This window comes from Phragmites australis, chromosome 11 (assembly GCF_958298935.1).
Source record: "Phragmites australis chromosome 11, lpPhrAust1.1, whole genome shotgun sequence".
Classification (NCBI taxonomy): Eukaryota; Viridiplantae; Streptophyta; class Magnoliopsida; order Poales; family Poaceae; genus Phragmites; species Phragmites australis.
Genome location: NC_084931.1, coordinates 14,583,836 through 14,610,933, shown reverse-complemented (window position 1 = coordinate 14,610,933; position 27,098 = coordinate 14,583,836). Strand labels below are relative to the sequence as shown.

Sequence of the window (27,098 nt, the reverse complement as noted above, 5' to 3'; positions counted from 1 at the left end):
CGTGAATTTGCAATCCTAGGAACATACACTAATTTCCTTTTTTCGAACCAAGAATGTGAATAAATAGCTAAGAATATTTTTTCCCCTGAGAGGAAAAGTTCTTTGGCTAGTGAGTTCTACATTAAGGGGTCCCTCAATCAGATCATCGATAGGTACCGACAGAAGTAGTTTAGTACACCTGCTGTTTTTTTAATGTTGAATAATACGATCCTGGTCTCAACCAGGGTTAAAAAACCGTCGGTAACCGCCCAAAAATTGCGGTTACCGACCTTCCCGGTCCGGTCTGGTTTCAGAAACCAAACGGTAACCGAAATTTGAATTCAAAAAATTTGAAAATATAAAAAATTCAAAAAGTTTTTTTAAAAAAAACTGACATAATTCTAAGACCTTCTGTGAAATTGTTTTTCAAAAATAATATCGTTTGCATCATATTCTATAAGGAGAAAGTTTGAAAAAAATGAAAAAATTGAAGCGTGCGGCTCAATTATTAACACACGTTAAGGAAAAGTGTAATATGCAAACACATATTTTTTTTTATAAAACGTATTTTAAGAGAATCTTTAAAATTGATTTCACTTTATTTAGAGTTTTATTAAATTATCTATGATTTTTACAAAGTTCACAAGCATAAAGTGAATATGTTAAAAACAGCACTGTAATTAACTTTTTCATGTCTACTATTATTTTTTCTACGTAAATCATAATATAAATAAGCTAATGAAAGTGATTTCACTAATTTTTGAGGTGTGATGGGTCAGTTATGAATTAATCTAGTCACAACACATTTACACAATTATGCATGTTACAATAACTAATTCATGAGTTCATATATTTTTAAAAGATATATGATCATGTAAGAAGACTAACAAAATTAGTTTCATGATTTTTGGATTAGCAAAGAGTAAACTATGCATTTAACTTGGTTTAACAAATAAAATTTCTTACAGAAAATTTTGAACTTTTTTACGAGTATAAATACTTTTATCATGTAGATCATGTTACAAGGAAGCCAACAAAATTTATTTCACTTGATTTAAACTTAGATGAATTAGTTATTGATTTTACAAGATTGAACCATTTTTTAGGTTTTTGTTGAACTGCGCTGAAATTCGATAAAATCGCTCGATAAATCGAGAAAACCGAGCGGTTACTGATCCAAACCGCTCGGTAACCGACCAAATCAAAAATGCGAGAAAACCGCTCGGTAACCGACCTAAACCGCTCGGTAACCGATCAAAACCGAGCGGTTACCGAGGGGACAAAAACATGATTTTTTCGCAAAAATCAAAATTTGCCAAATGAATTTTCTCCGAATTTTTTTGAATTTTTAACCGGTAATCGCGGTTGCCGCGGTTTTTCAGTTACCGCCGTCGGTAGCGTGAACCTTGGTCTCAACACCAACTTATTACAATAGGCAGCATCAGTACACCTGCTGTATAAGGCCTCTTTCTGCCATACCTGACATTTTAAAGTGCGTGACTTGAAAGTGCTTCGTGGCTTTAGTCGATGATCATAGCTTGGAGCCATGAAATTCAATTAATCAATATACTCTTATAGCCACAGAAAAAAATGTTGTTTTTGGACATCAACCTTGTCTAAGAGCCTCCATCCGTTCTACATAGCTGCAGATAACTTCAAATTACACGTACACTCCCCAGTTAAAAGAGTGGCATTCGCAAACAATATAAAAAAAATGTTTAGATGGGCAATATGAAAGTGATGTGCACATTTATTTGATGAAATTTCTGTAATGTAATATAATTTCTACACCTTCTTGCAGAGTAGCTATTCTACATCAGCTCTCATTCCGAACTCCGCTCTTCCTCCTAAGATAACCTCCCTCCATAAAAGCATCTTCTTCTCTCTTAAAACCCGTCTCACCCTCTCAAAACCTATCCCTATAAAAGTCTCTCATTCTCCCTCTAAAGCCATTCAAAAAATCTAAAGACCACTTCACCAGAGAACGGGACTCGAACCCCAACCTCGCTCACGCTGAAACCTCTCCCCTTAAAGCTAGTCTCTTTTCCGTGTGAAACATCCAAGAAACTTAAAAGACTACCACTCCCCAACATACTGGGCGAAAACCCCATTGTGACGGGAATTGCAAGGAAATAATTATTTAGTGCAACAAAAACCGAGCTATGTGCGTTTTAGTCGTGTTTGAAATTGAAAAAAGTATCATATGCAAGGTTGCCGAACCATGTGACTACAGCTTCTAATGGGGATTTTGTGAAGTAGACATCAAGAGGACTAGTTATACACAAAATAGCACTATTCTACACCCCGCCCCGACCTCATGCCTACCACGTGCCCCCCACCTCATCCACCTACACTCACGACCACGCGCCTCCACGATTTTGATAGTCATACTGGTGATTTGGAGGAGCCACCCCTGGTGCCGCTCCCCTCGTCCCTCCTCCACGGGAGCCCGCACCCTCGGCCCTCCTGTCACACCCGGTTTTGAAATCAAACCGAATGTAAGCTACATATATGCTAGGATCAAGTTACATACACGTAGTGACTTCATAAGTGAGTAGCAGACACAATATCTATTATTATAACATACTTTGTTACATCAATAACTCAAGGTTCTAAAATAAGATTATAAAGTAACGAAAAATAAACTTAGCACGACGCCCCGCTCCACCGGTAATAGAGCGAAAAGCCGGCTGCCTAAAACTCATCTCCAACTTCTGGGAAGTCCTCGTAGTCTTTACTTTCTGAGCAACAACAAGATTATGGAGGAGAGAGCAAGCATGAGTATATAGAATACTCAGCAATTGTGGGAAAATTATGATATTTGGGCCAAAAGTCATGATAGGCTTAAATCAAAGGTTTATTGACATAAACACTATTTTATTAGTGAAATAGTTATAAAAGCAACATATTTCTATGTGAATGATTCTTTAAGACAAGAGCCAAGATTCCAACCACCTTGCTCCACAACCGAAGTTCCAACCACCTTGCTCCATAACCGAAGTTCCAACCACCTCTAAACAAAGCTAACTAGAATCATAGTTCCCACCATTGTGATCCACCAGATCCAACCCAAACCAAACCGAAAACCACCCAACTAATCATGTGAGGAGTCCATACTGCTCATGACCGTGAGCACGGCTGAATATTTAGTTTTCACTCTGCACAGGTCGTCACTTTACCCCAAGATGTGTCCTCCTTTTTGCCCGTGTCGATCAAACACTTACACACTTCCGAGGTGTGCAGCCAGGATTCCACTGCAAAGCCTTTCCAATGCCTCTCTTAGCACGTGTTGACCTGTTGAGGTTTCACTGCTGTACATAAGTGGAGTACACCCTGCACCCCAGAAGCCCTGATGAGGACATCCCAGCCATCCGTAACCCGAGTGCATCGGTTACGCCGGCTGTGTCACTTACACCATCGGTTACGCCACAAGTTACACCAAGTCTAACTAAGGTTACACTTCAAGAGACAAGTGCAACACCGGTTACACCAAGCAAAGCCATGGATACACGCGCTCAAGCCTATGAAGGACCCGTTACACGCAGCTGTGCAAAGTTACTCCAACAAGAGGTGCATACTTTCCTCTCTCGGTTACACCTTGATATTGATGAGAATTATATACTGCCTAAATCGTGTACTCTTATGTTACTTAGGTTTACACAAGAGGCGACAATGTCAGGTTACATCGAGGACGCTGAGGGTTACGCCAAGAACACCAAGGCGGCTGCTCCCGAGGAGAATGGGTTACGCGCCAAGACCCAGTGTTACACAGCAACTGCTCCAACTTCCAAGGCAAAACTGTACCATCTCGGGAAGAGACGGGGTTCATAATATACATGGTTGGAAAGTTCTTCAAGTCTAGTTTCCAACGCAACTGACGGCACGTCATTTGGACTTCCGAGCTAGGAGTAATGGCCATTTTCGTGAAGACTGTGCAGAAGACCCCGAGACGCGCGGGAATTAAAGACCATCTCGGGAGTGCTTCACCTGTTGGCCTTCCACCTTCCCAACGTGGAGACTTCAGTTCATAATTATCTTAGAGACTTGTTACTAGTATAAATACCCCTATGTACTGCTGCAAAAGACAATTAATTTTGATCATTTTGAATGAACACATAACCTGTATGGTTTGCAGCCGAGCTGCTGAGTGCCTTGCACACCCTTGTTCTTCCTTGTTCTTCCTGGACTTGTGAAGAGATCCCTCTGGAGTCCTCTACTTCGTGCTCTATGGTTTCCAGTACGGCTGCACCGTTTTGTGTGGATTAGTCCCGGTTTGTGGTTCTGCGGTCGTTCGGAGATCGAGTCGAAGTCTTCGCGGTTTCGGTGCCTCTCCCCCCGTCGCTTGGTCACATCCAACCTTGGCAGGTATAAAGCTAGTTATCCTCCGCTGTTCGCAGCAAGTTATCTTGTGATTTCCAACCTACTGTCGTGAAGATCGGACCACCCCGAGGAGGTTTCCATCGGTATCTTGCTGTTGGTGATCTTCGACCCTTATCATGTGGTAATCAGAGCTATCGTTGTCACGGTAGGTTTTGTTATCACCTACTTATCTATCTATTCGTTTACCATCTACTACTGCTTTTATCCATCACATATATTTGTTTCGCCATATCCTACAGTCCACTAAAAAGCCACAAAAAAAAATCCTATAGCCATTTCGTGGTACTGTTACTTTGTGTTCGTTTCGTTCATCTTGTTGCTAGTCACCATCTTTGTTCTTCCGCCGTACTCTTGTTTAACTTTTATCCGCACCCCTCATATGTCATCGTGTGTTTGCTGAAAAAAAAATCTGAAAAAAAAAGAGTGTGAAAAAAGTATCAAAAAAAAGAAGAAAAAAAAAGAAAAAAAAAAGCAAAGAGGGCTGTGGTGCACTGACAGCAGCATTTACACATCATTTGAACGGTTACGCCACTTTGTTACAGTACCATAGCCTCCCTTGAACAGCCACCTATAGCTCCACAAAAAAGCCGTAAACCGGACCTCTTGTTTCGTAATCCTTTCGACCGCTTAATCACAGTTGTGTTATACCACTTTGAGCACATTCACGGTCCTTGAGAACGAGCAAGAACTTGGGTAAGCAAGAGGTGAGATTGTGTGTTTCCACAAATTTACCTATTCCACTTTTTCTTGCAACTAGTCTAACATGGCAGGATCCAATTCGAGTGTTCATGGGGGGGAACCACGGAGATGAAGAACCTCCTGTTGCACGGGCTGAGCTACGCCAAATGACCAACTCGCTCTTGGAGGCGATGGAGAGGATGTTCAACGAACGTCTTCCTGCAGCGGGTGGTCGAGGTCCACAACATCAACATGAAGACAATCACCGTGAAGAATTTGGTGATGAAAATTCTGGTTTTGGTGCTGGATTTCATAGCCGCAACGGCAATGGTCGTGGTGGTCATGGTGGAGGGCGTCGTGCTGATTTTGATCAGCGCGGTGGTGGACGGCGTGCTGAATTTGATTATCAGCGTGGAGGAGGACGTGGACGTGATCGTCGTGTACATTTTGATGATGAAGATGAAGTTCATGATGAGTATGAGGAGGGATTTGATGATAATGAAAATCCTTTTGGTCACCATGGGCATTTTGGACAGCCACATGAACATCGTCGTGGTGCTGGTCATGATGGGGAAAATCATCGTGGTCGTCGCAATAGAGATGATCCGGATAGCATTGCTCGTGTAAAGTTAAGTGTCCCAAAATTTTTAGGGAAAGAAAATGCTGATGCTTATCTTGAATGGGAGGAGCAATGTGATCAGATTTTTAGAGTGCATAATCTTTCTGATCAGAGGCGTGTCAACCTTGCTTCTGTTGAGTTTTCAGGTTACGCTCTAACATGGTGGAACCAAGTTCAAGAAAATCAACGTGTGTTGGGACGTGATCATATCAACACATGGGCTGAGATGAAGAGAGTGATGAGAAGACGCTTTGTGCCATCAAGCTATCAGCGTGACCTCCGCAATAGGTTACAAACATTGAGACAAGGATCAAAATCTGTTGATGACTACTTCAAGGAGATGGAGTTACTCTTGGTGAGATTTGGAATTAGAGAAGATGAAGAGTCAAAAATGGCAAGATTTTTGAATGGTCTCAATGAAGAAATTTCAGGTTTTGTTGAGATGTTTCCATATCATAATTTGCAAGACCTTGTTGATCAAGCTATGCGCACCGAGAGGAAAATTCAGCAAGAGGGACGAAGAAGGTCTTATGGGAGCCAATCAATTTCAGCCCCATGGCGTCGGCAGCAGCCCGGTACCTCTGTTGGTGGGGGAAGATCACAAGGAGTTGCTGCTAGGCCTTCTCCATCCATTGGTGCTGCAAAGACAACGGTTTCTACTGCTTCTTCACCTGCAATTCAGCAAGAACAGCGACGTCCTGCTGCAAGTACAGCAACCCCTTCTGTTGCATCAGCTGCTGCTTCTTCTTCCCATACTCGAGGCATTGTTTGTCACAAGTGCCAAGGTCGAGGACATGTTGCTGCTCAATGTCCTAGTCGAAGGACCATGATTATGAATGAGCAAGGTGAATGGGAATCTGAAAGCGAACCTGAGGAAGAAGCTCCAATATATGATGAAGAAATTATGCAAGATGAAGGTGATGAAATTCAACCTGATGATGGAGACAATAATTGCTTCATTTCTCGCCGAGTGCTTAGTGTTACTGCTGTCCAAGAAGAGAATAATCAGCGGCACAATCTTTTTCACACCCGGGGCATGATCAAGGACAAGTTGTGTCGAATCATTGTTGACAATGGCAGCTGCAATAATATTGCAAGTCAAGAATTAGTTGAAAGATTGGGACTGAAACAGCGGCGCCACCCTTCTCCATACAAGATGCAATGGTTAAATGATTGTGGTGCGCTGCGTGTAACAAACATTGTGACCGTTCCCTTCTCCATTGGGCGGTACAATGATCATGTGGAGTGTGATGTGGTTCCAATGGAAGCATGCCAATTGCTGTTAGGAAGACCTTGGTTGTATGACCGAGATGCTCAGATTTGCGGTCGCGCCAACAAGATTGTTCTCATGTACAAAGGAGAGCGCATCACTTTGCTTCCTTTGTCACCGGAGGAGATTGTGAGAGATGATCTGAAAAGAAAACAGCGAGCGAGCGAGAACCACTTGCGAGTGACCCACAAACATAGTGAAGGAGTGTTTCCAAAGCCAAATAAAACTCCACAGCTGCAAAGAACCGAGCCAAAGGGAAAAGAGGGTTTAGTGATGATGGCTAGGAAGGGGGATTTAAAAGAATTGAGTGAACCCAATGCTGTGTTCTATGTACTCCTGTACAAGGACAATTTTCTTGTCACTAACGACTTACCCTCTACTTTGCCTAGTGCTTTTTTTGATGTGTTACAGGAATATGAAGATGTGTTTCCTGAGGAAGTACCACCAGGGCTGCCACCAAAGAGAGGGATTGAACATCAAATCGATCTTGTTCCTGGTGCTCCACTTCCTAACCGTGCACCATATCGCACCAACCCGGAGGAAACAAAAGAAATTCAGCGCCAAGTGCAGGAGCTCATCAACAAAGGTTATGTAAAGGAAAGTCTATCACCTTGTGTTGTTCCTGTCCTTTTAGTTCCAAAAAAAGATGGCTCTTGGAGAATGTGTGTTGATTGCCGAGCCATTAATAACATCACCATAAGGTATAGACATCCCATACCTCGACTTGATGATATGCTTGATGAGCTTAGCGGTGCTATCATTTTCACCAAAATTGATTTGAGAAGTGGCTACCACCAAATCCGAATGAGAGAAGGAGATGAATGGAAAACAGCCTTCAAAACCAAGTTTGGGCTGTATGAATGGTTGGTAATGCCATTTGGTTTGACCAATGCACCTAGCACCTTCATGAGATTGATGAATCATGTGCTTAGAACTTTCATTGGCAAGTTTGTTGTTGTTTACTTTGATGATATCTTGATTTACAGCAAGTCTCTTGATGAACATGTTGAACATATAAAATGTGTGCTTGCTGTTTTGAGGAAGGAATGCTTGTATGCTAACCTTGCCAAGTGCACCTTTTGCACCGACAAGGTTGTGTTTCTTGGTTTTGTTGTTTCAGCTCATGGCGTGGAGGTGGATGAGGAGAAGATCAAAGTTGTTCGTGAGTGGAAGCCTCCACAAAATGTGAGCCAAGTGCGAAGCTTCCTTGGACTTACTGGCTTCTATCGTCGGTTTGTGAAAGATTTCAGTTCTATTGCTACCCCAATCAACGAGTTGACAAAGAAGGACATTTCATTCCAATGGGGGGAAGCACAAGAGAAGGCATTTGAAGAGCTAAAAAAGAAGTTGACATCAGCCCCACTCCTTGCACTTCCAGATTTTGGTAAGACCTTTGAGATTGAATGTGATGCAAGTGGTGTAGGGATTGGAGGCGTGCTCATGCAAGAAGGAAGACCCATTGCATACTTCAGCGAAAAGCTAAGTGGTCCAACTCTGAATTATTCAGTTTATGATAAAGAACTTTATGCTCTTGTGAGGAGTTTGGAAACTTGGCAACACTATCTATTGCCCAAAGAATTTGTGATACATTCAGACCATGAATCTTTGAAACATTTAAAGGGCCAATTAAAACTGAACAAAAGACATGCTAAATGGAGTGAATTCATTGAGTCTTTTTCTTATATTGTCAAATACAAGAAAGGAAAGGAAAATGTTGTTGCAGATGCTTTATCTAGACGTCATGCTTTGCTGTCCCAACTTGATGTTAAAATTCTTGGTTTGGAGAACATAAAAGATTTGTATGCTACTGATTCATTCTTTGCTGAACCATTTGCAAAATGTTGTGATGTCAAGGGATGGGAAAAGTTCCATTTACATGACGGATTTTTGTTTCGAGCTAACAAACTTTGCATTCCAGATTGCTCTGTTCGCCTAATGCTTTTGCAGGAAGCTCATGCCGGAGGACTTATGGGCCACTTTGGTGCCAAGAAAACGGAGCAAGTGCTGGCTGATCATTTCTTTTGGCCAAAGATGCGGCGAGATGTGGAGAGACATGTTCTTCGCTGCATAACATGCCACAAAGCTAAGTCACGCTTGAACCCTCATGGTTTATACACCCCTTTGCCTATTCCTGAACCATGGGAAGATATTTCTATGGACTTTGTTCTTGGTTTACCTCGAACAAAGAGGGGGAGGGATTCAATCTTTGTTGTGGTTGATCGTTTCAGCAAAATGGCACACTTTATTCCCTGTCATAAGAGCGATGATGCTTCACACATTGCTGAATTGTTTTTCAGGGAAATTGTACGTCTACATGGAGTGCCACGTACCATTGTGTCTAATCGTGACACCAAGTTTTTGAGCTACTTCTGGAAGACCTTGTGGGGAAAACTTGGAACAAGGCTGCTGTTCTCTACAACGTGTCATCCTCAAACTGATGGGCAAACCGAAGTTGTGAACCGCACGCTATCAACTTTGTTGCGAGCTGTCCTAAAGAAGAATCTGAAATTGTGGGAAGAAAGCTTGCCTCATGTGGAATTTGCATACAACAGGGCGGTACACTCAACCACAAAATTTTGTCCATTCGAGATTATCTATGGTTTCAAACCTACTGCTCCCATCGATCTTTTGCCTTTGCCTATGCAGGAACGTATGAACTTTGATGCAAGCAAGCGAGCTGAATTTGTAAAGAAACTTCATGATCGAGCAAGAGAAAACATAGAGAAGATGACCAAGCTGTATGAGCAGCGTGCAAACAAAGGGCGCAAGAAGATGTTGTTTGAACCAGGAGACTTGGTTTGGGTGCACCTACGCAAGGACCGCTTTCCTGAACAATGCAAGAGCAAGTTGCAGCCCCGAGCCGATGGTCCATTCAAAGTGCTTCGCAAGATCAATGACAATGCATATGAAATTGATCTTCCAAGTACTTATGGTGTGAGTACAAGTTTCAACGTCGCCGATCTGTCTCCTTTCTTTGGATTAGAAGAGTCGAGGACGACTCCTTTTCAAGAGGGGGAGGATGATGAGGACATCCCAGCCATCCGTAACCCGAGTGCATCGGTTACGCCGGCTGTGTCACTTACACCATCGGTTACGCCACAAGTTACACCAAGTCCAACTAAGGTTACACTTCAAGAGACAAGTGCAACACCGGTTACACCAAGCAAAGCCATGGATACACGTGCTCAAGCCTATGAAGGACCCGTTACACGCAGCTGTGCAAAGTTACTCCAACAAGAGGTGCATACTTTCCTCTCTCGGTTACACCCTGATATTGATGAGAATTATATACTGCCTAAATCGTGTACTCTTATGTTACTTAGGTTTACACAAGAGGCGACAATGTCGGGTTACATCGAGGACGCTGAGGGTTACGCCAAGAACACCAAGGCGGCTGCTCCCGAGGAGAATGTGTTACGCGCCAAGACCCAGTGTTACACAGCAACTGCTCCAACTTCCAAGGCAAAAATGTACCATCTCGGGAAGAGACGGGGGTCATAATATACATGGTTGGAAAGTTCTTCAAGTCTAGTTTCCAACGCAACTGACGGCACGTCATTTGGACTTCCGAGCTAGGAGTAATGGCCATTTTTGTGAAGACTGCGCAGAAGACCCCGAGACGCGCGGGAATTAAAGACCATCTCGGGAGTGCTTCACCTGTTGGCCTTCCACCTTCCCAACGTGCAGACTTTAGTTCATACTTATCTTAGAGACTTGTTACTAGTATAAATACCCCTATGTACTGCTGCAAAAGACAATTAATTTTGATCATTTTGAATGAACACATAACCTGTATGGTTTGCAGCCGAGCTACTGAGTGCCTTGCACACCCTTGTTCTTCCTTGTTCTTCCTGGACTTGTGAAGAGATCCCTCTGGGGTCCTCTACTTCGTGCTCTATGGTTTCCAGTACGGCTGCACCGTTTTGTGTGGATTAGTCCCGGTTTGTGGTTCTGCGGTCGTTCGGAGATCGAGTCGAAGTCTTCGCGGTTTCGGTGCCTCTCTCCCCGTCGCTTGGTCGCATCCAACCTTGGCAGGTATAAAGCTAGTTATCCTCCGCTGTTCGCAGCAAGTTATCTTGTGATTTCCAACCTACTGTCGTGAAGATCGGGCCACCCCGAGGAGGTTTCCATCGGTATCTTGCTGTTGGTGATCTCCGACCCTTATCAAGCCCCCTCTTGCGCCTTACAGTTTCAAGAAGTACACCCTTCCATCCCCGTACCACCAAATGATCTTCACAATGCTGAGAGAAAAGCGAATTATTGAGCTAGGTCCGTCCCATACCAGGCTTGTGGTTGTACTATTTTCACATGACCACCATCAACCAACACAGGGAGATAACAAATATCTGACAAAGCCCACAATCTGCCTGGAACACATCCACAGACCAACCATCTAGCCAAACTATCCCAGACCCTTACTTCCATAAGTCTAAGCATCTTTTCCAAGGTTATAGTCATGATTCACATTCTTAAGAAAAACATCATTTGTCTATGCTACCTATGAGTAAGCATAACTAAGTACATTCTACCTAACATGAAAATCAATTTATAGTTACAAGGAAGATTGAGGAAAAACTAGTAAACCCTAACGATGGGATATCATGTTTGACGAGCATGCAATTTATAAAATAAAAATTATAAAAGTAGGCACAAAATGTTCAAGGACACTTGCCTTCTCTGATGAGTTGCTCAAAATCCTCGAAGTCTTGATCCTGGATGTTTTTGAACGCTTTCGGAACAAACTCCTCTACAAACGAGCAAACAAGCACCACTAAGAACAGACACTAATCAAAGAAGATACATAAAACAAACACTAAAACAAGGTAGGGCACAAATTCAAGAAGATTTGGGTGCAAGAACCGCCCAAATCGGAGCAACGAAGCGAAAACTACGGCCAAACAAAATTCTAAGCGACTAAAAACGACAAAAATTTATGGAATTAAAACTAATTTTTAGAAGGCCTAAAACATTTCTTTAAATTTTTATAGATTTATTTTATAGTATAAAATGATTAAAACAATTTTATGAAAATTATTTGCATTTTTCTGGAAATAAAACTAATTTTATATGCATAAAACAAATTAAAAGCATTTATTTTATCAAAGAATTCATTTTTAAACATTATCATACTTAATATATATATTCTAAACTGTTTTCCAAAACAAAAACATTTATTCTATCCTTAAAACTATTTTTCAGAATTAAAATAGAATTGAAAACCTATTAAAACATATTAAAAAATTATATAAAGCATTTTCTATTTTCTGGAATTTTTCTAATAAAGAAAACCTATTTTCGGAATATTTGAATTATTGTGAATTATTTTTCTAAAGGAAAATTGAGTTTATTGCGCAATTGTTGACGTCATCGCTGATCGAGCTGCTGACTCGACTTAGAAGCGTTGACTGGACTAGCCACGTCGGACACAAGCGCACACTTGGCTGCAAACTAGGCAAAAGAGCTGGCGGGGCATGCATTAAGTCAGGAGCATTGATTTCGGATCCTACGGCTGAGATCTACTCCTTCGAATGGGTAAGCGACTTCTAATCATAGCAGATCAACGACGATCCAACAACAGAGGGAGTGCCTACCTCTTCTCCAGCGATTCAACGACGACAGAGACGGCTCAGGGCGGCGACGCATCGTTGGAGGTGAATGGGAGGTCGCTGCGGTGGCCAAACGACGACCACGAGCAGCGGAAGAGGAAGCAGAGGTTTTGGTGACTCCGTTTGATGGCTTGTCGGGCATTGGGGAAGACTGTGGAGGCTCGACGATGGCAGGGCTTCAACGGCGAGCTTCAACGGCCTATGGAGCTTCGTGCAGTGGTCAGAGCTCGATGGCGAACGGTCATGGGCGATGAGATGCAGTCGTTGAACACGGGTGCCCACTCCAACGGTGTCGGGGAAGCTTGGAGCGGCACGACGACGGTGAGGTGGCTGGGCGTAGGTTCGGCGATGGCGCGGGAGCTCACAGGTGGAGGAAACTCGATAAAACTTGGAGCTTTGGGCGCGGTAAGGTGCAAAGAAGCTTGGCCAAGGGGTGAATCAAGGATTTATAGAGGGGGGAGGGCGAATTGAATCGACCGGTGGTGTCTTTATGTGGTGGCGAGAAATATGGCTCAGTTTCCATTTCTCCCATCGATTTCCTTCTCCAAATTGATGCCATGTTGCAATTAGAGGCTGAGAGATCCCATAGGCGTCTTCAATCGGCATTGAAACAGCTTGGTTACATGTCGGATCGACGGAAAACAAATGGGCGGGTGGTGCAGCTCACATAAATGGAAAGAGGAATTTGGGGAGAGGAGAGGGATGACTAGTGGGGCCCACACGAGAGAGAGAGAAGGAGGAAGATCAAAGAGGGGAAAAAACATGCGTGACAAACCTACCCCCCTTAGGATGAATCTCATCCTCGAGATTCGGAATGATCTCCGAACAGTTGGGGAAATTCTGCCTTCAGATCTTCTTCTCTTTCCCATGTAGCTTCATCTTTAGAATGGTGATTCCACTGTACTTTGCACATGCGAATCACTTTTCTTCTGATAATCTCTCGACTGTTTCGAGAATCTTGACTGGGTGCTTTGGGTATGTGAGATCTTCTTAAACATCCAATTCCTCTATAGGAAACTGTTCTTCGAGCACTTGTAGGCATTTCTTCAACTGAGAGATATGAAAAACATCATGTACATCAGAGAGTTGAGATGGTAACTCTAGTTGATATGCCACTTCGCTTTTTCTGTCCAAAACCTTGAACGGTTCAATATATCTGGGTGCTAGTTTTCCCTTGACTTTGAACCTTCGAAGTCCTTTGATAGGTGAGACTTTGAGATACACGAGATCTCTAATTTCAAAAGTCAATTCTCTATGTCTGTTATCAGCGTAGCTCTTCTACCTTGACTGTGCAGTTCTTAGATTATCTCGGATCATTTGGACTTGCTTTTCCGCATTCTACAACACTTCTGGTCAAAACACTTGACTTTCTCCAATTTCATTCCAATATAACGGAGTTCTGCACTTTCTACCGTACAAGGCTTCAAATGGAGACATCTTGAGACTGGCTTGATAACTGTTGTTGTAAGAGAATTCTGCATATGGAAGACTCTTATTCCAACTGCGTCTATATTTCAGAGCACATGCCCTCAACATATCTTCTAAGATCTGATTTGTCCTTTCTGTTTGGCCATCGGTTTGAGGATGGTATGCTGAGCTGAAGTTTAACTTTGTATCCATGGACTCATGAAGTTTCTACCAAAATCGCAAAGTGAATTGAGTGCCTCGATCTGACACAATCTTCTTTGGTATGACATGAAGACAAACAATCCGTGACATATACAATTCTGCAAGCTATGCACTTGTATACGTGGTCTTGACTGGGATAAAGTGAGCAACCTTTGTCAAACGATCTACTACTACCCATATTGAATCATAGCCAGACTGGGTGCGAGGTAACCCAACGATGAAATCCATAATAATTTCTTCCCATTTCCATTCGGGAACCTTCAAGGGTTGAAGTAATCCAGCAGGTCACTGATGTTCTGCTTTTACTCTCTGACATTTGTCACAAATAGCTATATATTCTGCGACATCACGCTTCATGCCATACAACCAATAGCGTGCTTTCAAATCTTGGTATATCTTGGTACTGCCTGGATGGATGGAGTAGGCTGATTCGTGGGCCTCTTTCAGAATTATATCCTTAAGCTCTTTTTGGTCTGGTACGCAAATGCGCTTTCCAAACCATATGATACCTTGATTATCCTCGGAAAATCTTGGGGCCTTGCCTTCCTTTATATTCTGCTTGATCTCTTTGATTTTCTCATCTTCCAGTTATCCTTTACAGATATCTTCATCTAAGGTAGGCTCGATTTCCATGACCACAGGTCCTTTATTCATGACAAATCCCAAGTTGAGTTGCTGGAATTCTTCGTACAGAACTGGTTGAGATTCTTGTACCATGATAGTTTTGCAATACACATTCCGACTCAAAGCATCTGCGACTACGTTGGCTTTACCAGGATGGTAGTAGATTCCTACATTGTAGTCCTTGATCAATTCTAGCCATCTGTGTTGCCTTAGATTTAGGTCTGATTGGATGAAGATGTATTTTAGGATCTTGTGATCCGTATAGATTTCACACCGATTACTGACAAGATAATGCCTCCAAATCTTCAAAACATGAACAACTGCGGCTAGCTCTAAATCATGAGTTGGATAGTTCTTCTCATGATTCCTCAATTGCCTTGATGCATAAGCCATGACTTTTCCTTCTTGCATAAGAACGCATCCAAGACCTTGTCGAGAGGCATCACAATAGATATCAAAGTTCTTATGAACATTCGGTAGAATGAGCACTAGGCTGTAGTCAATCTGTTCTTCAACTCTTCAAAACTGGCTTGACAAGCTTCGGACCATTGAAACTTCTTGTCCTTTTGCAACAACTCCGTGAGTGGCTTGGCTGTCTTGGAAAAACCTTCTATGAATCGACGATAATACCCAGCTAATCCAAGAAAACTCTGGATCTCTGAGACAGATTAAGGTGGCTTCCAATTCAAAACATCTCTAACTTTACTTGAATCTACAGCTACTCCACCTGCTGAGATGACATGGCCAATGAAATAGACTTGCTCCAACCAGAACTCACATTTACTAAACTTAGCATATAACCTGTTATCTCTAATTTTATGGAGTACGAGCCTTAAGTGTTCTTCATGTTCCTGTCCATCCTTTGAGAAAATAAGGATATCATCGATGAAAACTACCACAAAATTATCCAAATACTCCATAAACACCTTGTTCATGAGGTACATGAAGTATGCCGGGGCATTGGTAAACCCAAAAGACATAACCGTAAACTCATAAAGACCATATCGAGTACTGAAAGCTATCTTGGGTATATCCGACTCTCGGATCTTTAGTTGGTGATAACCTGAAGGAAGATCGATCTTGGAGAAGATACATGCTCCTTTTAACTGATCAAACAGATCTTCAATCCTGGGTAGCGGGTATTTGTTCTTGATGGTTACCTCATTGAGAGCTCTACAGCCCATGCACATTCTTTGGCTACCATCTTTCTTCTCGATGAAGAGAACTGGGGCTCCCCATGGTGACGAACTCGGGTGCACAAAACCCTTATCCTCTAATTCTTGGATTTGTTTCTTAAGTTCCACTAGTTCATTTGCAGGCATCCTATATGGCTGTTTAGATATCAGAGCTATTCTCGGTACAAGCTCAATTATAAAATCAATATCTCGGTCTGGTGGCATACCTGGTAAGTCATCAGGGAAGACGTCCGGGTACTTGCACACCACATTGATTGGTTCCATGGAACACCCTTCAAACTATCGAGTGCACATTCTCCAGTTGATGGAATAGTTTCTACGAACTCGATACTGGTACCTACTTCATTGGTCAGTTGAACTGCTCTTCGGGCACAGTCTATCATACCATGAAACTTTGCTAACCAATCCATTCCGAGAATGACATATATACCATTGGATTCAAAAACTATAAGGTTGGTTGGAAAGTTTACCCCCCTTATTTTCAGACGTATCTTGGGGCATATATACTTTGCCCTCATTTCTCCACCTGGAAAGCTAATGAGCATTGGTCGATTCATGGATGTAATGGGCAAATTGTACTTCGTAATATATTGTGTAGTGATGAAAGAATGCGATGCTCTAGAATTAAATAATATTGAGGCTGGATTTGAATTGACAAGAAACATACCAAGCACAACATCCTGAGCGTCCTAGGCTTCTTCAGCGGTGACATGGTTGACTTTTCCACTCATGTAGTTCTATTGTGCATGATTGCATTGGACTGGAGCTTGATTTCCATTACTTCCTTGGTTCTGAGTTTGACCTTGCTTCACACCATTGTTGTTTCACTATCCTTGGGAGATAACTGGACGCTTCTTTGGACATTTATTGGCAAAATGCCCTTCTTCACCATAGTTGAAACATGCCTTTCCGGTGATGGGAGCTTGGTTGCCATTCTTCTGCTGAGGTGCTGGTGGTGGCGTCCGACGAGTGGCCTGGAAGCTCGGACGCAGGGTTTGCATCTGAGGTCTACTCTGGTGCTGCTAATGAAATATTGGTCCTTACTGAGGCTGGTTATAGTGGGGACGAGAGTGACTGCTTGAACCCTGACCTTGGGAAGATATCTTCCTCTTGTGCTCCATCTGGCGGCGTTTGTTTTCCACCACTAATGCTTTGTTCACCATAGCTTGGAAAGTGGCAAAGTCTTGAGGAAGCAATGTATACTGAATTCCATCATTCAGTCCCTCCAAGAAGTGCTCCTGCTTCTTTTCATCTGTGTCCACATCTGCTGGTGCATACCTTGACAGCTGAGTGAATTTGGCCACATATTCACTCACAGACATTAATCCTTGTAGCTCATGGAATTCCTTCTTCTTGATCTTCATAGCTCCAACAGTTATATGATGAGTACGAAAGCTATTTCTAAACTTTGTCCAAGTAATGGCTTGAGGATATTCATGTGCATTAGTAATAAGCATCCCACCAATATGCTGTTGGTCCAGAGAGTTGATGTGAGGCGAACAAGACCTTTTCTCTGTCATTGCATTGAGCTATCTGAAGTTTCTTTTCTGTAGTCTTTACCCAATCGTCTACATACATTGGTTCCACAGCCTGAGAGAACACAGGTGGCTTGGTTCTCATAAATTCCCCCAGCCTATTCTACGGTGGAGGAGGGGCTTGTATCTGTGCTGGGGCCTGCTGTATATTCATAATAGTTTGAGCCACGCCCTACAGAATCTGTGTCCGTATCATCAACAACTGCTCCATGTTGACCTGTGGAGGTGGGTTTGGCAACTGTTGGTTGTCATTGTTGTTGTTGTTATTGCTGTTGTTGGCATTGGTGTTGCCAGTGTTCCTCCTGGTGTTCACCATATGATGGAGATCGGAAAGAGAGGTTGGAAACAAGAGTGACAAAGCTAAATAATGATACATGATAGGGTTGGAAGGAAAAGATTCAATTGATATAAACTCAAAGTATGATAAAGGGGATACGGCTGTGGACAAGGTGTCAAAGGTGACCCATAGCTCGCATCGAGCACACACAACTAAGCAAACTTAACACTCAAATAGATCATCACTTAGTACAATAAGAAAAACGATTCTAAACGATTTATTAAAACTATCTCATGGTGATATCCTAAGCACGAGATCCAACGGCTGGTCCATCAACTGACTGGTCGGCATCCCCTGAAGACTCTGAGCTAGAAGGGTTATTGCAGCGTAGCCTCTTGTGAGAGGGCGAGTGGACGGACTGGTTCTCAGAGTCTGAAGAGCTGGACATCCTATTAAGGCTCTTCTGCAGCTCTCTAATCAGTGCCTCTATCTCCCGAAGATGCTTGCGTGTGTCCTGAAGCTCATCCAAAGCCTCATCCATGTCCTTGTGCAGTGTCGTAGCCAATAGCACATGCTCATGAACCACACCACTCTCCTCGTGCGTGGTTGACTTCACCTTGATGTCCCTGCTCCTATGCTCCCGACGGGGAAAGTAGTCTAGGAAGTTCCTCTAAAGGAGCTCATGTTGCTCTCACAAATGCGAGCCAGTGCCTGCCTTGCTGCATCTTGGATCCCTGCTTCGAAGCGTGCCCAGACTGCCATTGCCTTGTGAATTCCCATGATCTCATAGTTTCTGTTGCCTCTGGGAGAACCGTAGATGCACACCTCAATAGTCCAGTCCTCACGTCCTGGACGAGGCTGACAAAGACCGTGGTACACGGGTGCCTTGGTGTACCCCATACGATACAACATCTCCACCAGCATCATCGACGCCTTCTGCGCATCCAATCCCCCAGAGTGGTACAACTTCTTGCCTTCATGTTGGGGAACAGTGACGACACGGTTGGGTCCAGCTGAAGCGTTAGGTGCAAAGGTGGCAAGGGCGCGAGGAGGAATGTAGCTGTTAGTGGCCTTGCGAGCAGTCTGCATGGTGTGGGCCATCTACAGGTTCAAAACAGGAGAATAAAACTATAGAAAGAAGCACAAGGGTAAACAATAATTTTGCAAATATAGTTTTTATAAATTAAAATCTTAACACACGACCATTACTCTCTAGGCTTGCATCCTACGGTCGATATGGCTCTGATACCACTTCTGTCACACCCGATTTTGAAACCATACTGAATGTAAGCTACATGTATACCAGGATCAAGTTACATACACGTAATGGTGTCATAAGTGAGTAGTAGACACAATATTGATTATTACATTGTACTTTATTACATCAATAACACAAGGGTCTAAAAGAAGACAAAGCAGCGGAAAATAAACTTAGCACGACGCTCAACTCCATTGGTAGTCGAACGAAAAGCCACCTGCCTAGAACTCAGCTCCAACTTCTAGGAAGTCCTCGTAGTCTTCACCTTCTGAGGAGCAACAAGATTATGGAGGATAGAGCAAGCATGAGTATATAGAATACTCAGCAAGTGTGGGAAAGTTATAATATGTGGACCAAAAGTCAAGATAGGCTTAACTCAAAGGTTTATTGGCACAAATGCTATTTTATTAGTGAAATAGTTATAAAACCAACATATTTCTGTGTGAATGATTCTTTAAGACAAGAGCCAAGGTTCCAACCACCTTACTCCACAACCGAGGTTCCAACCACCTCTAAACAAAGCTAACTAGAATCATAGTTCCCACCACTGTGATTCATCAGATCCAACCCAAAAAAACCCCAAACCACCCGACTAATCATATGAGGAGTCCATGCTGCTTATGACTGTGAGTACGATTGAATATACAATTTTCACTTTGCAAAGGTTGTACACTTTACCCACAAGATGTGTCTTCCTTTTTGCCTGTGTCGATAAAACACTTACACACTTCCGAGGTGTGCAGCTAGGATTCTACTGCAAAGCCTTTCCAACGTCTCTCTTAGCACGTGTTGACCCGTTGAGGTTTCACCGTCGTACATAAGTGGAGTACACCCTCCACCCCAGAAGCCCCCTCTTGCGCCTTACGGTTCTAGTAAGTACACCCTTCCATCCCCGTACCACCAAATGATCTTCATAATGCTGAGAGGAAAATGAATTACTGAGCTAGGCCCGTCCCATACCAGGCTTGTGGTTGTACTATTTTCATGGGTGGTCCTTCCACGAACTAGTCCTTAACATGGTTTGGGCAAGATCACCATCAACCAACACAAGGAGATAACCAATATCCGACAAAGCTCACAATCTGCCTGGAACACATCCACAGGCCAAACTTGCCCAGACCCTAACTTCCATAAGTTTAAGCATCTTTTCCAAGGTTATCGTCATGATTTACATTCTGAAGAAAAACATCATTTGCCTATGCTACCCATGGGTAAGCATAACTAAGCACATTCTATCCAACATGAAAACCAATTTATGGTTACAAGGAAGATTGAGGAAAAACTAGTAAACCATAACGATGTGATATCATGTTTGACGAGCATGCAATTTATAAAACAAAACTTTATCAAAGTAGACACAAAATGTTCAAGGACACTTGCCTTCTCCGATGAGTTGCTCGAAATCCCTGAAGTCTTGATCCTGGATGTTCTCGAACGTTTCCGGAACAAACTCCTCTACAAACGAGCAAACAAGCACCACTAAGGACAGACACTAAGCAAAGCAAACACATAAAACAAACACTAGAACAAGCTAGGGCACAAATTCAGGAAGATTTGGGCACAAGAACCGTCCAAATCGGAGCAACGAAGCGAAAACTACGGCCAAACAAAATTCTAAGCGGCTAAAAATGACAAAATTATTTTCTGGAATTAAACCTAATTTTAAAAGGCCTAAAAAATTTATTTAAAATTTTGTAGATTTATTTTATAGCATAAAAAAATGATTAAAACAATTTTATGAAATTTATTTGCATTTTTCAGGAATAAAACTAATTTTATATGCATAAAAACAAATTAAAAGAATCTATTTTATCAAACAATTCATTTTTAAACATTATCATAATTAATATATATTTTCTAAACTATTTTCCAAAACAAAAACATTTATTCTATCCTTAAAACTATTTTTCAGAATTAAAATAGAATTGAAAACCTATTAAAAATATATTAAAACAATTATATAAAGCATTTTCTATTTTCTGGAATTTTTCTAATAAAGAAAACCTATTTTCGGAATATTTGAATTATCACAAATTATTTTTCTAAAGGAAGATTGAGTTATTGCGTAATCGCTGACGTCATCACTGATCGGGTTGCTGACTCGGCTTAGAAGCACAGAATGGACTAGCCACGTCGGACACAAGCGCACACGGGTGGAGGAAACTCGTTGAAACTTGGGGCTTTGGGTGCGGTAAGGTGCAAAGAAGCTTGACCATGGGGTGAATCGAGGATTTATAGAGGGGGGAGGGTGAATTGAATCGACCGGTGGGGTCTTAACACGGCGGCGAGAAATATGGCTTCGTTTGTTTTTCTCCCATCGATTTCCTTCGCCAAATTGATGCCATGTTGCAATTAGAGGCCGGGAGATCCCATAGGCATCTTCAATCGGAATTGAAACGACTTGATTACGCACGGGATCGACGGAAAACAAACGGGCGGGTGGTGTAGCTCACATAAATGGAAAGAGGAATTTGGGGAGAGGAGAGGGATGACTAGCGGGGCCCACACGAGAGAGAGAGAGGAGGGAGATCAAAGAGGAAAAAACATGCATGACACCTCCTCCGCTATTGAAGCTACTAAAGATGGCAACTACTGATTTCTGCGAGCATGAAACTACTGACAACTACTGAACAAAACTACTAACACTACTGAATAAATTACTAGCAACTATTGACAACTATTGACACTACTAACATAAACTACAATTTTACTATAACATGAAATTACTGAACAACTATTGCTGAACAAAACTATTGAACAAAAATAAGCGACCCTACTAATATTACTGGCAACTATTGAACAACTACTGGAGCATCCAAATCATAGAAAATTGCTGAAAAATTATTGAATGACAACTACTGAAAAATTATTGAATGACAACTATAGAACAACTATGAGTAACGTTGTGGTGGCACGTGGCGGGCGTGGTTGGGCGTGCGTGGGCGGGCTATGTTGGGACGGGTGTACAAAAAAGCACGTGCACGTACACACAACGGTACATTGTGTCTGATTGAAATCCTTGAAATGACCGCATCTCGTCGCCCACGACTGTTCACCGTCAAGCTACATGGAATGTACATTGTCTCTGATTGAAATTCTTGAACTAAAAACAAAGAAGGAAATGAAATCGACATGCTAGCAATATGATTTTATGAAAAAATGGCATCGTTAATACATGAAAGTTTACATATCATTTGATTAATTGTTGATAAAACTTTCTAAAGTTTGAATATTGAAATGTGTGCATGCCTTATAAAAAGAAAGGGATGCAGTAATTGGTAAGTGCATTGTCACCCTCTTGTGCAAGTGTGGGTATCAGCATGTAAACGGCTGTAGTTTTTTTGGCTACCTCTACCACACAAAGGGTGTGTTTGGTTGGAGCGCGAGATTAGATGGGATAAGGTCATCCATATTTTTCTGGATGGGATGATACAATTTTCTGTTTGGTTAGGATGGATGAGATGAGCTAATTTTTTGTTTAGTTAGTGTGATTAGAGTGGATAGGATAAGCCAGTTTTTTGTTTGGTTGGTGGGATTAGAATGGATAGGATGATCCCTTCATATTTATATGCATTCCATAAGCATTTGGATGAATTTGTGCATGCTTGAATTTGTTTAAATTCAAATTGAATTAAAAAGATAATATCACATGAAATGATAAAAATGCTGGGTAGCCGGGTAATGGAATTACCTAGTGAATCTTGGTAGTGGGATGGAATCCGATGAGTCATCCCTTTTGTGACAGATGTGTCTTCACACTTAGTAAATAGGATGCCTGTTGTTGAAGTCATAGGTCATAGTTGCTTAGAACAGTTAACAAGTGTCTAACCTTTCCTTGACTTAGCCCCATAACATGTTTTCCCACACTTGTGGAGTACATTTTGTACTCACACCTGTTGTCCCCTTTCTTGCATCCTTCTGCTGTTCAAAAGCCATCTATAAAGCTGCATCCTTCGATGAGGATGACTTTGACCCGGAGCTCCTATTCGAGGCTAGTGTGCCCCCGTTGACGCCTGTGGAAGATGGAAGACCCGTTGGCGCTAAATCTATCTTGTTCCACTGTATTTTCTTTTAGACCCTCAGGTCCTTTTGTAATAAGTTATTAACGTTACTGTAATAATGGCACTATGATGATACATTGATGATGTAATGCATGTATGAAACTTGATCTTGACATACATGTGCTGTGCCCAGTTTTGTTCCTTTAAAATTGGGTGTTACATGTATCTGCAAGTAATTTCACGTCTTAAGCATTTGTTTGCGAATCAAAAAGAGGCCAAATTGTTATGCTGGTACTCGAAGGTTCGCAAACAAGATGGAAAGCTAAGACACCCTGCCAATTCTCCCCAGTGGAGAAATATTGACACGATCTTCGATGACTTTGGTGCAGAACCGAGAAATATAAGGTTTGCTTTGAGCATGGATGGGATGAATCCTTTTGGGAACATTAGCAACAGACACAACACTGGGCCAAGTGTTCTTAGTATTTACAATCTACCTCCTTGGCTGTGTATGAAGCAGAAGTACTTGATGATGTCGCTGCTTATCCAAGGCTCGAAACAACCTGGGATTGATATTTATGTATACGTAAGACCATTAGTGGAAGATCTAAACACATTATGGATCGAAGGGGCGTAAGTATGGGATGCGTACAAAAGAAAGAATTTCACTCTATGTGCCTTGTTGTTTTGCACGATGAATGATTTTCCTTCACTACGTAACCTTTTAGGCCAAAGTAAACAAGTAGACATGGGGTGCCCTCATTGCTTAGATAGTACCATGAGTACATGGCTGCCCCATTTGCGCAAAATGGTGTTAATGCGCCACCGTAGGTTCCTTAATAGGTATCACCCATACCGCAATATGAAGGAACAATTCTACGGAATGAGGGAAAGAGATTTATGTCCAAGGCACTACAGTGGTCAAGAGGTGCACAATATGGTTGAAGATCTCGATGTTGTGTTTTGAAAGAGGAGTAAAAAATCTAAGGATACCGGTGGCATGTGGAAGAAGAAATCGATATTGTGGTAGCTACCATATTGGAAGCACCTTGAAGTTCGCTACTGCATCAACGTCATGCATGTAGAGAAGAATGTGTGCGAAAGCTAGATTAGTCTTTTACTTAATATTCCAGGCAATACGAAGGACGGCCTCAACGCATGGCTTGACTTGGTTTATATGAAGATCAGTCTCGAGTTGGCACATAAGCCCTCCGAAAATGATAGAACGAGGCTTCCTCCTGCCTGCTATAATTTGAAAAGGGCCGAGAGAACCAAACTGTGTTAGTACTTGCATGGTGTGAAAGTTCCATCCGGTTACTCTGCCAACATCTTGAAACTTGTTTCGATGTAAGATTTGAAATTAGTTGGCATGAAGTCCCATGATTGCCATGTGTTAATGACACAGATGCTTCCTATTGCAATCTAAAATATCCAGCCGACCTATCTCTAAGACATAAGTACTAAGCTATGTTCTTCAACACAATTTCTCAGAAGGTCATTGATCCCGAAGTACTTGATATTTTACAGGCCGATGTGGTGAAGACATTATGCCATCTTGAGTTGTACTTTCCTCCCTCATTTTTTGATCATGGTACATGTTATCATTGACCTCGTGAGAGAGATAAACATATGTGGCCCAGTATTCCTACGTCAGATGTACCCGTTTGAGAGGTACATGGGAATTCTCAAGAAAATGTACGTAATCGATCTTGTCTGGAGGGCAGCATCATCTAAGGTTACAGAACCGAAGAGGTAGTCGAGTTCTACATCGATTACATGGAGCAGCTCAAACCAATAGGTGTGCCCGTGTCTCGCCATGAGAGGAGACTGGATGGGAAGGGGACCACATGTAGAAAATCAATCATTGTTGACTTTGCCACATTATCTGAAGTCCATTTCATAGTCTTGCAACACATGACTGAAGTATCCCTGCATATCGATATGCATCAGGATGTTCTACACAGAGAGTATCCAGGTCGTACGGAGGCTTGGATCACAAAACAGCACAACCGCAGCTTCAACAACTGGTTGACAGTGCAATTTAGCAATAATAGTTCAATAGAGGACAATATTGTTTGGTTGGCAAGATGGCTAAGTCACATAGTTGTGCAATTTGAAGCATACGACATATATGGGTACACCTTTTACACCAAAGCACGGGATAGTAAAAGCACAGTACAGAACAGTGGTGTGAGCATATAAGCCTTCCAGGACAAACGTGGAGTCTGTGCGTACTATGGGTACATAGAGATTTTGTAACTCGACTATGTACGTTTCAAGATCCTACTCTTTCGGTGACATTGGGTCACACTCTTAAGTGTTAAGGTCGAAAAGTATGGAATGACTACTGTCGACCTTGATCGTGCTGCATACAAAGACAAACCATTTGTACTCGCTAAGCAAGTTGTCTAGGTTTTTTATGTGTAAGATCTGACAAATCCAAAGCTTCACGTAGTCCTTCAGGGAAAAAGAAGGATTGTTAGAGTTAAGAATGTCATGGAAGAAGAAGAGTACAATCAATTTGATGAGTACCCTCTCGGAGATGGTAACGCCCTTTACAAAGAACAACTTCCGACCGGGGCCGCTTGCTATCTGCGCATCGATCATCAAGAAAGGCTGAATGTTAAAGATGTATGATGTTACTTGATTGTTATGCACCTATATATTGAAATATAATATATTAAAATGAATTAGTTATAAATTTACTTAAAAATTTGATCTCATCAATTTAGAGTTTGTATGAATTATTTATGAAATTTGCTAGTTTTAGTTTAGTTTAATAAATACGTCTAATTTTCAAGTTTAATTTAGGGTTACATTAATTACATAAATGAGACCTACACCATGTGATAGTACACATTAAACCAAAAATTGCATAAAAGTTTCATCTCATTTGGAGTTTGTATGAATTAGATATGAATTTTGCATATTAAAATCAATTATTTAGGAAATTACTAGTTCAGACGGTTTATACACTGGAACCATCTGTACTATTTATTTTATAGACGGTTGTTTTTAAGACCGTCTATACTATTCTTCCACATAGTAGACTAAGATGTGCAAAATTCATAAATAATTCATATGAACTCCAAATGAGATGAAATTTTTATGTAAATTTATGGTTTAATGTGTACTATCACATGGTGTTAGGATCGACAAGTAAAAACAAGAGTAAAATTAAATTTGATTACTTCCCTCTCTCAGATGGCTTAGTTTAGTGTTGATTTTAAATGTTGGGTTATAGTAACATGAATGAGATCTACACCATTTGATAGTACACATTAAACCATAAATTTACATAAAAAATTCATTTCATTTGGAGTTTGTATGAATTATTTATGAATTTTGTAAGTTTTAATGATTTGTCTAGAAAATCAATATTATGGACGGGTTAATATTTTAAACCTTTGTAATATTAGTACAGATGGCTATATCTAATGAGCCATCTGTACCCATAATATTAGTACATATGGTTTTTTTATATATAGCTGTTTGTAAGATAGGTATAAATACCGTTTCGTCCAACCTGCACCACCATCAAGATTTTTTACTAAACCCTAGCCGCCTCCTCTCCCTGGCGATTATAGCGACCTAAACCCTAGTCGCCATTGGCAACCGCGCTCCTCCCTGATGTCCTCCCCAGCGACCGCACTCCTACCTGGAGGCCCCCCTCCCGGCGACCTCCCTCCCCGGTGCACCTCCATCCCCGACGACCTCCCTCCCAGCGTCCTCAACTCCCAGGCGGCCCCCCTCCTAGCTACCTTCCTCCTCGGTGCTCCTTCATCCCCAGTGACCTCCCTCCCCTTCGCTGCCCAGCCACTGTCCACTTCGCCGGCAGCCACTAGTAAGCGCTTCACAAGGCTGTTGACCCACCTTCGTGTGGCTTCATTTGAGGATGAGACTCATTGCATAGCAAGGGAAAAATACGGTGAGGATTGTAGTGACATAAGTGGCTAACCATGCTACACTAGCCCTTGCAGTTTATTTGTTTTAGGAATGCCCTTGCTGTTTGTAATCAGTGGTAGTAATCATGGTGTGGTTCCTTT

The 27,098-nt window shown here is 42.0% G+C and overlaps 1 protein-coding gene across 1 annotated transcript; it reads left to right on the top strand.

The window, feature by feature from the left end:
* Positions 1-5,147: 5,147 nt before the first annotated feature.
* LOC133884020 (uncharacterized) lies at positions 5,148-10,743 on the top strand. Its single transcript, XM_062323425.1, has 5 exons — positions 5,148-7,512; positions 7,573-9,139; positions 9,500-9,889; positions 10,250-10,388; positions 10,732-10,743. The coding sequence occupies exons 1-5, from the start codon at positions 5,148-5,150 to the stop codon at positions 10,741-10,743; spliced, it is 4,473 nt and encodes a 1,490-aa protein (XP_062179409.1).
* The last annotated feature ends 16,355 nt before the right edge of the window (positions 10,744-27,098 follow it).

What these genes read in the sequence shown, in the direction of transcription:
- LOC133884020 (XM_062323425.1), top strand. Translation starts at nt 5,148, where the DNA reads ATGGGGGGGAACCACGGAGATGAAGAACCTCCTGTTGCACGGGCTGAG. An exon ending in AGGGATTCAATCTTTGTTGT is followed by an intron (nt 9,140 to 9,499) that starts GGTTGATCGTTT and finishes CTCAACCACAAA; the next exon opens with ATTTTGTCCATTCGAGATTA. An exon ending in AGTTTCAACGTCGCCGATCT is followed by an intron (nt 9,890 to 10,249) that starts GTCTCCTTTCTT and finishes TATGTTACTTAG; the next exon opens with GTTTACACAAGAGGCGACAA.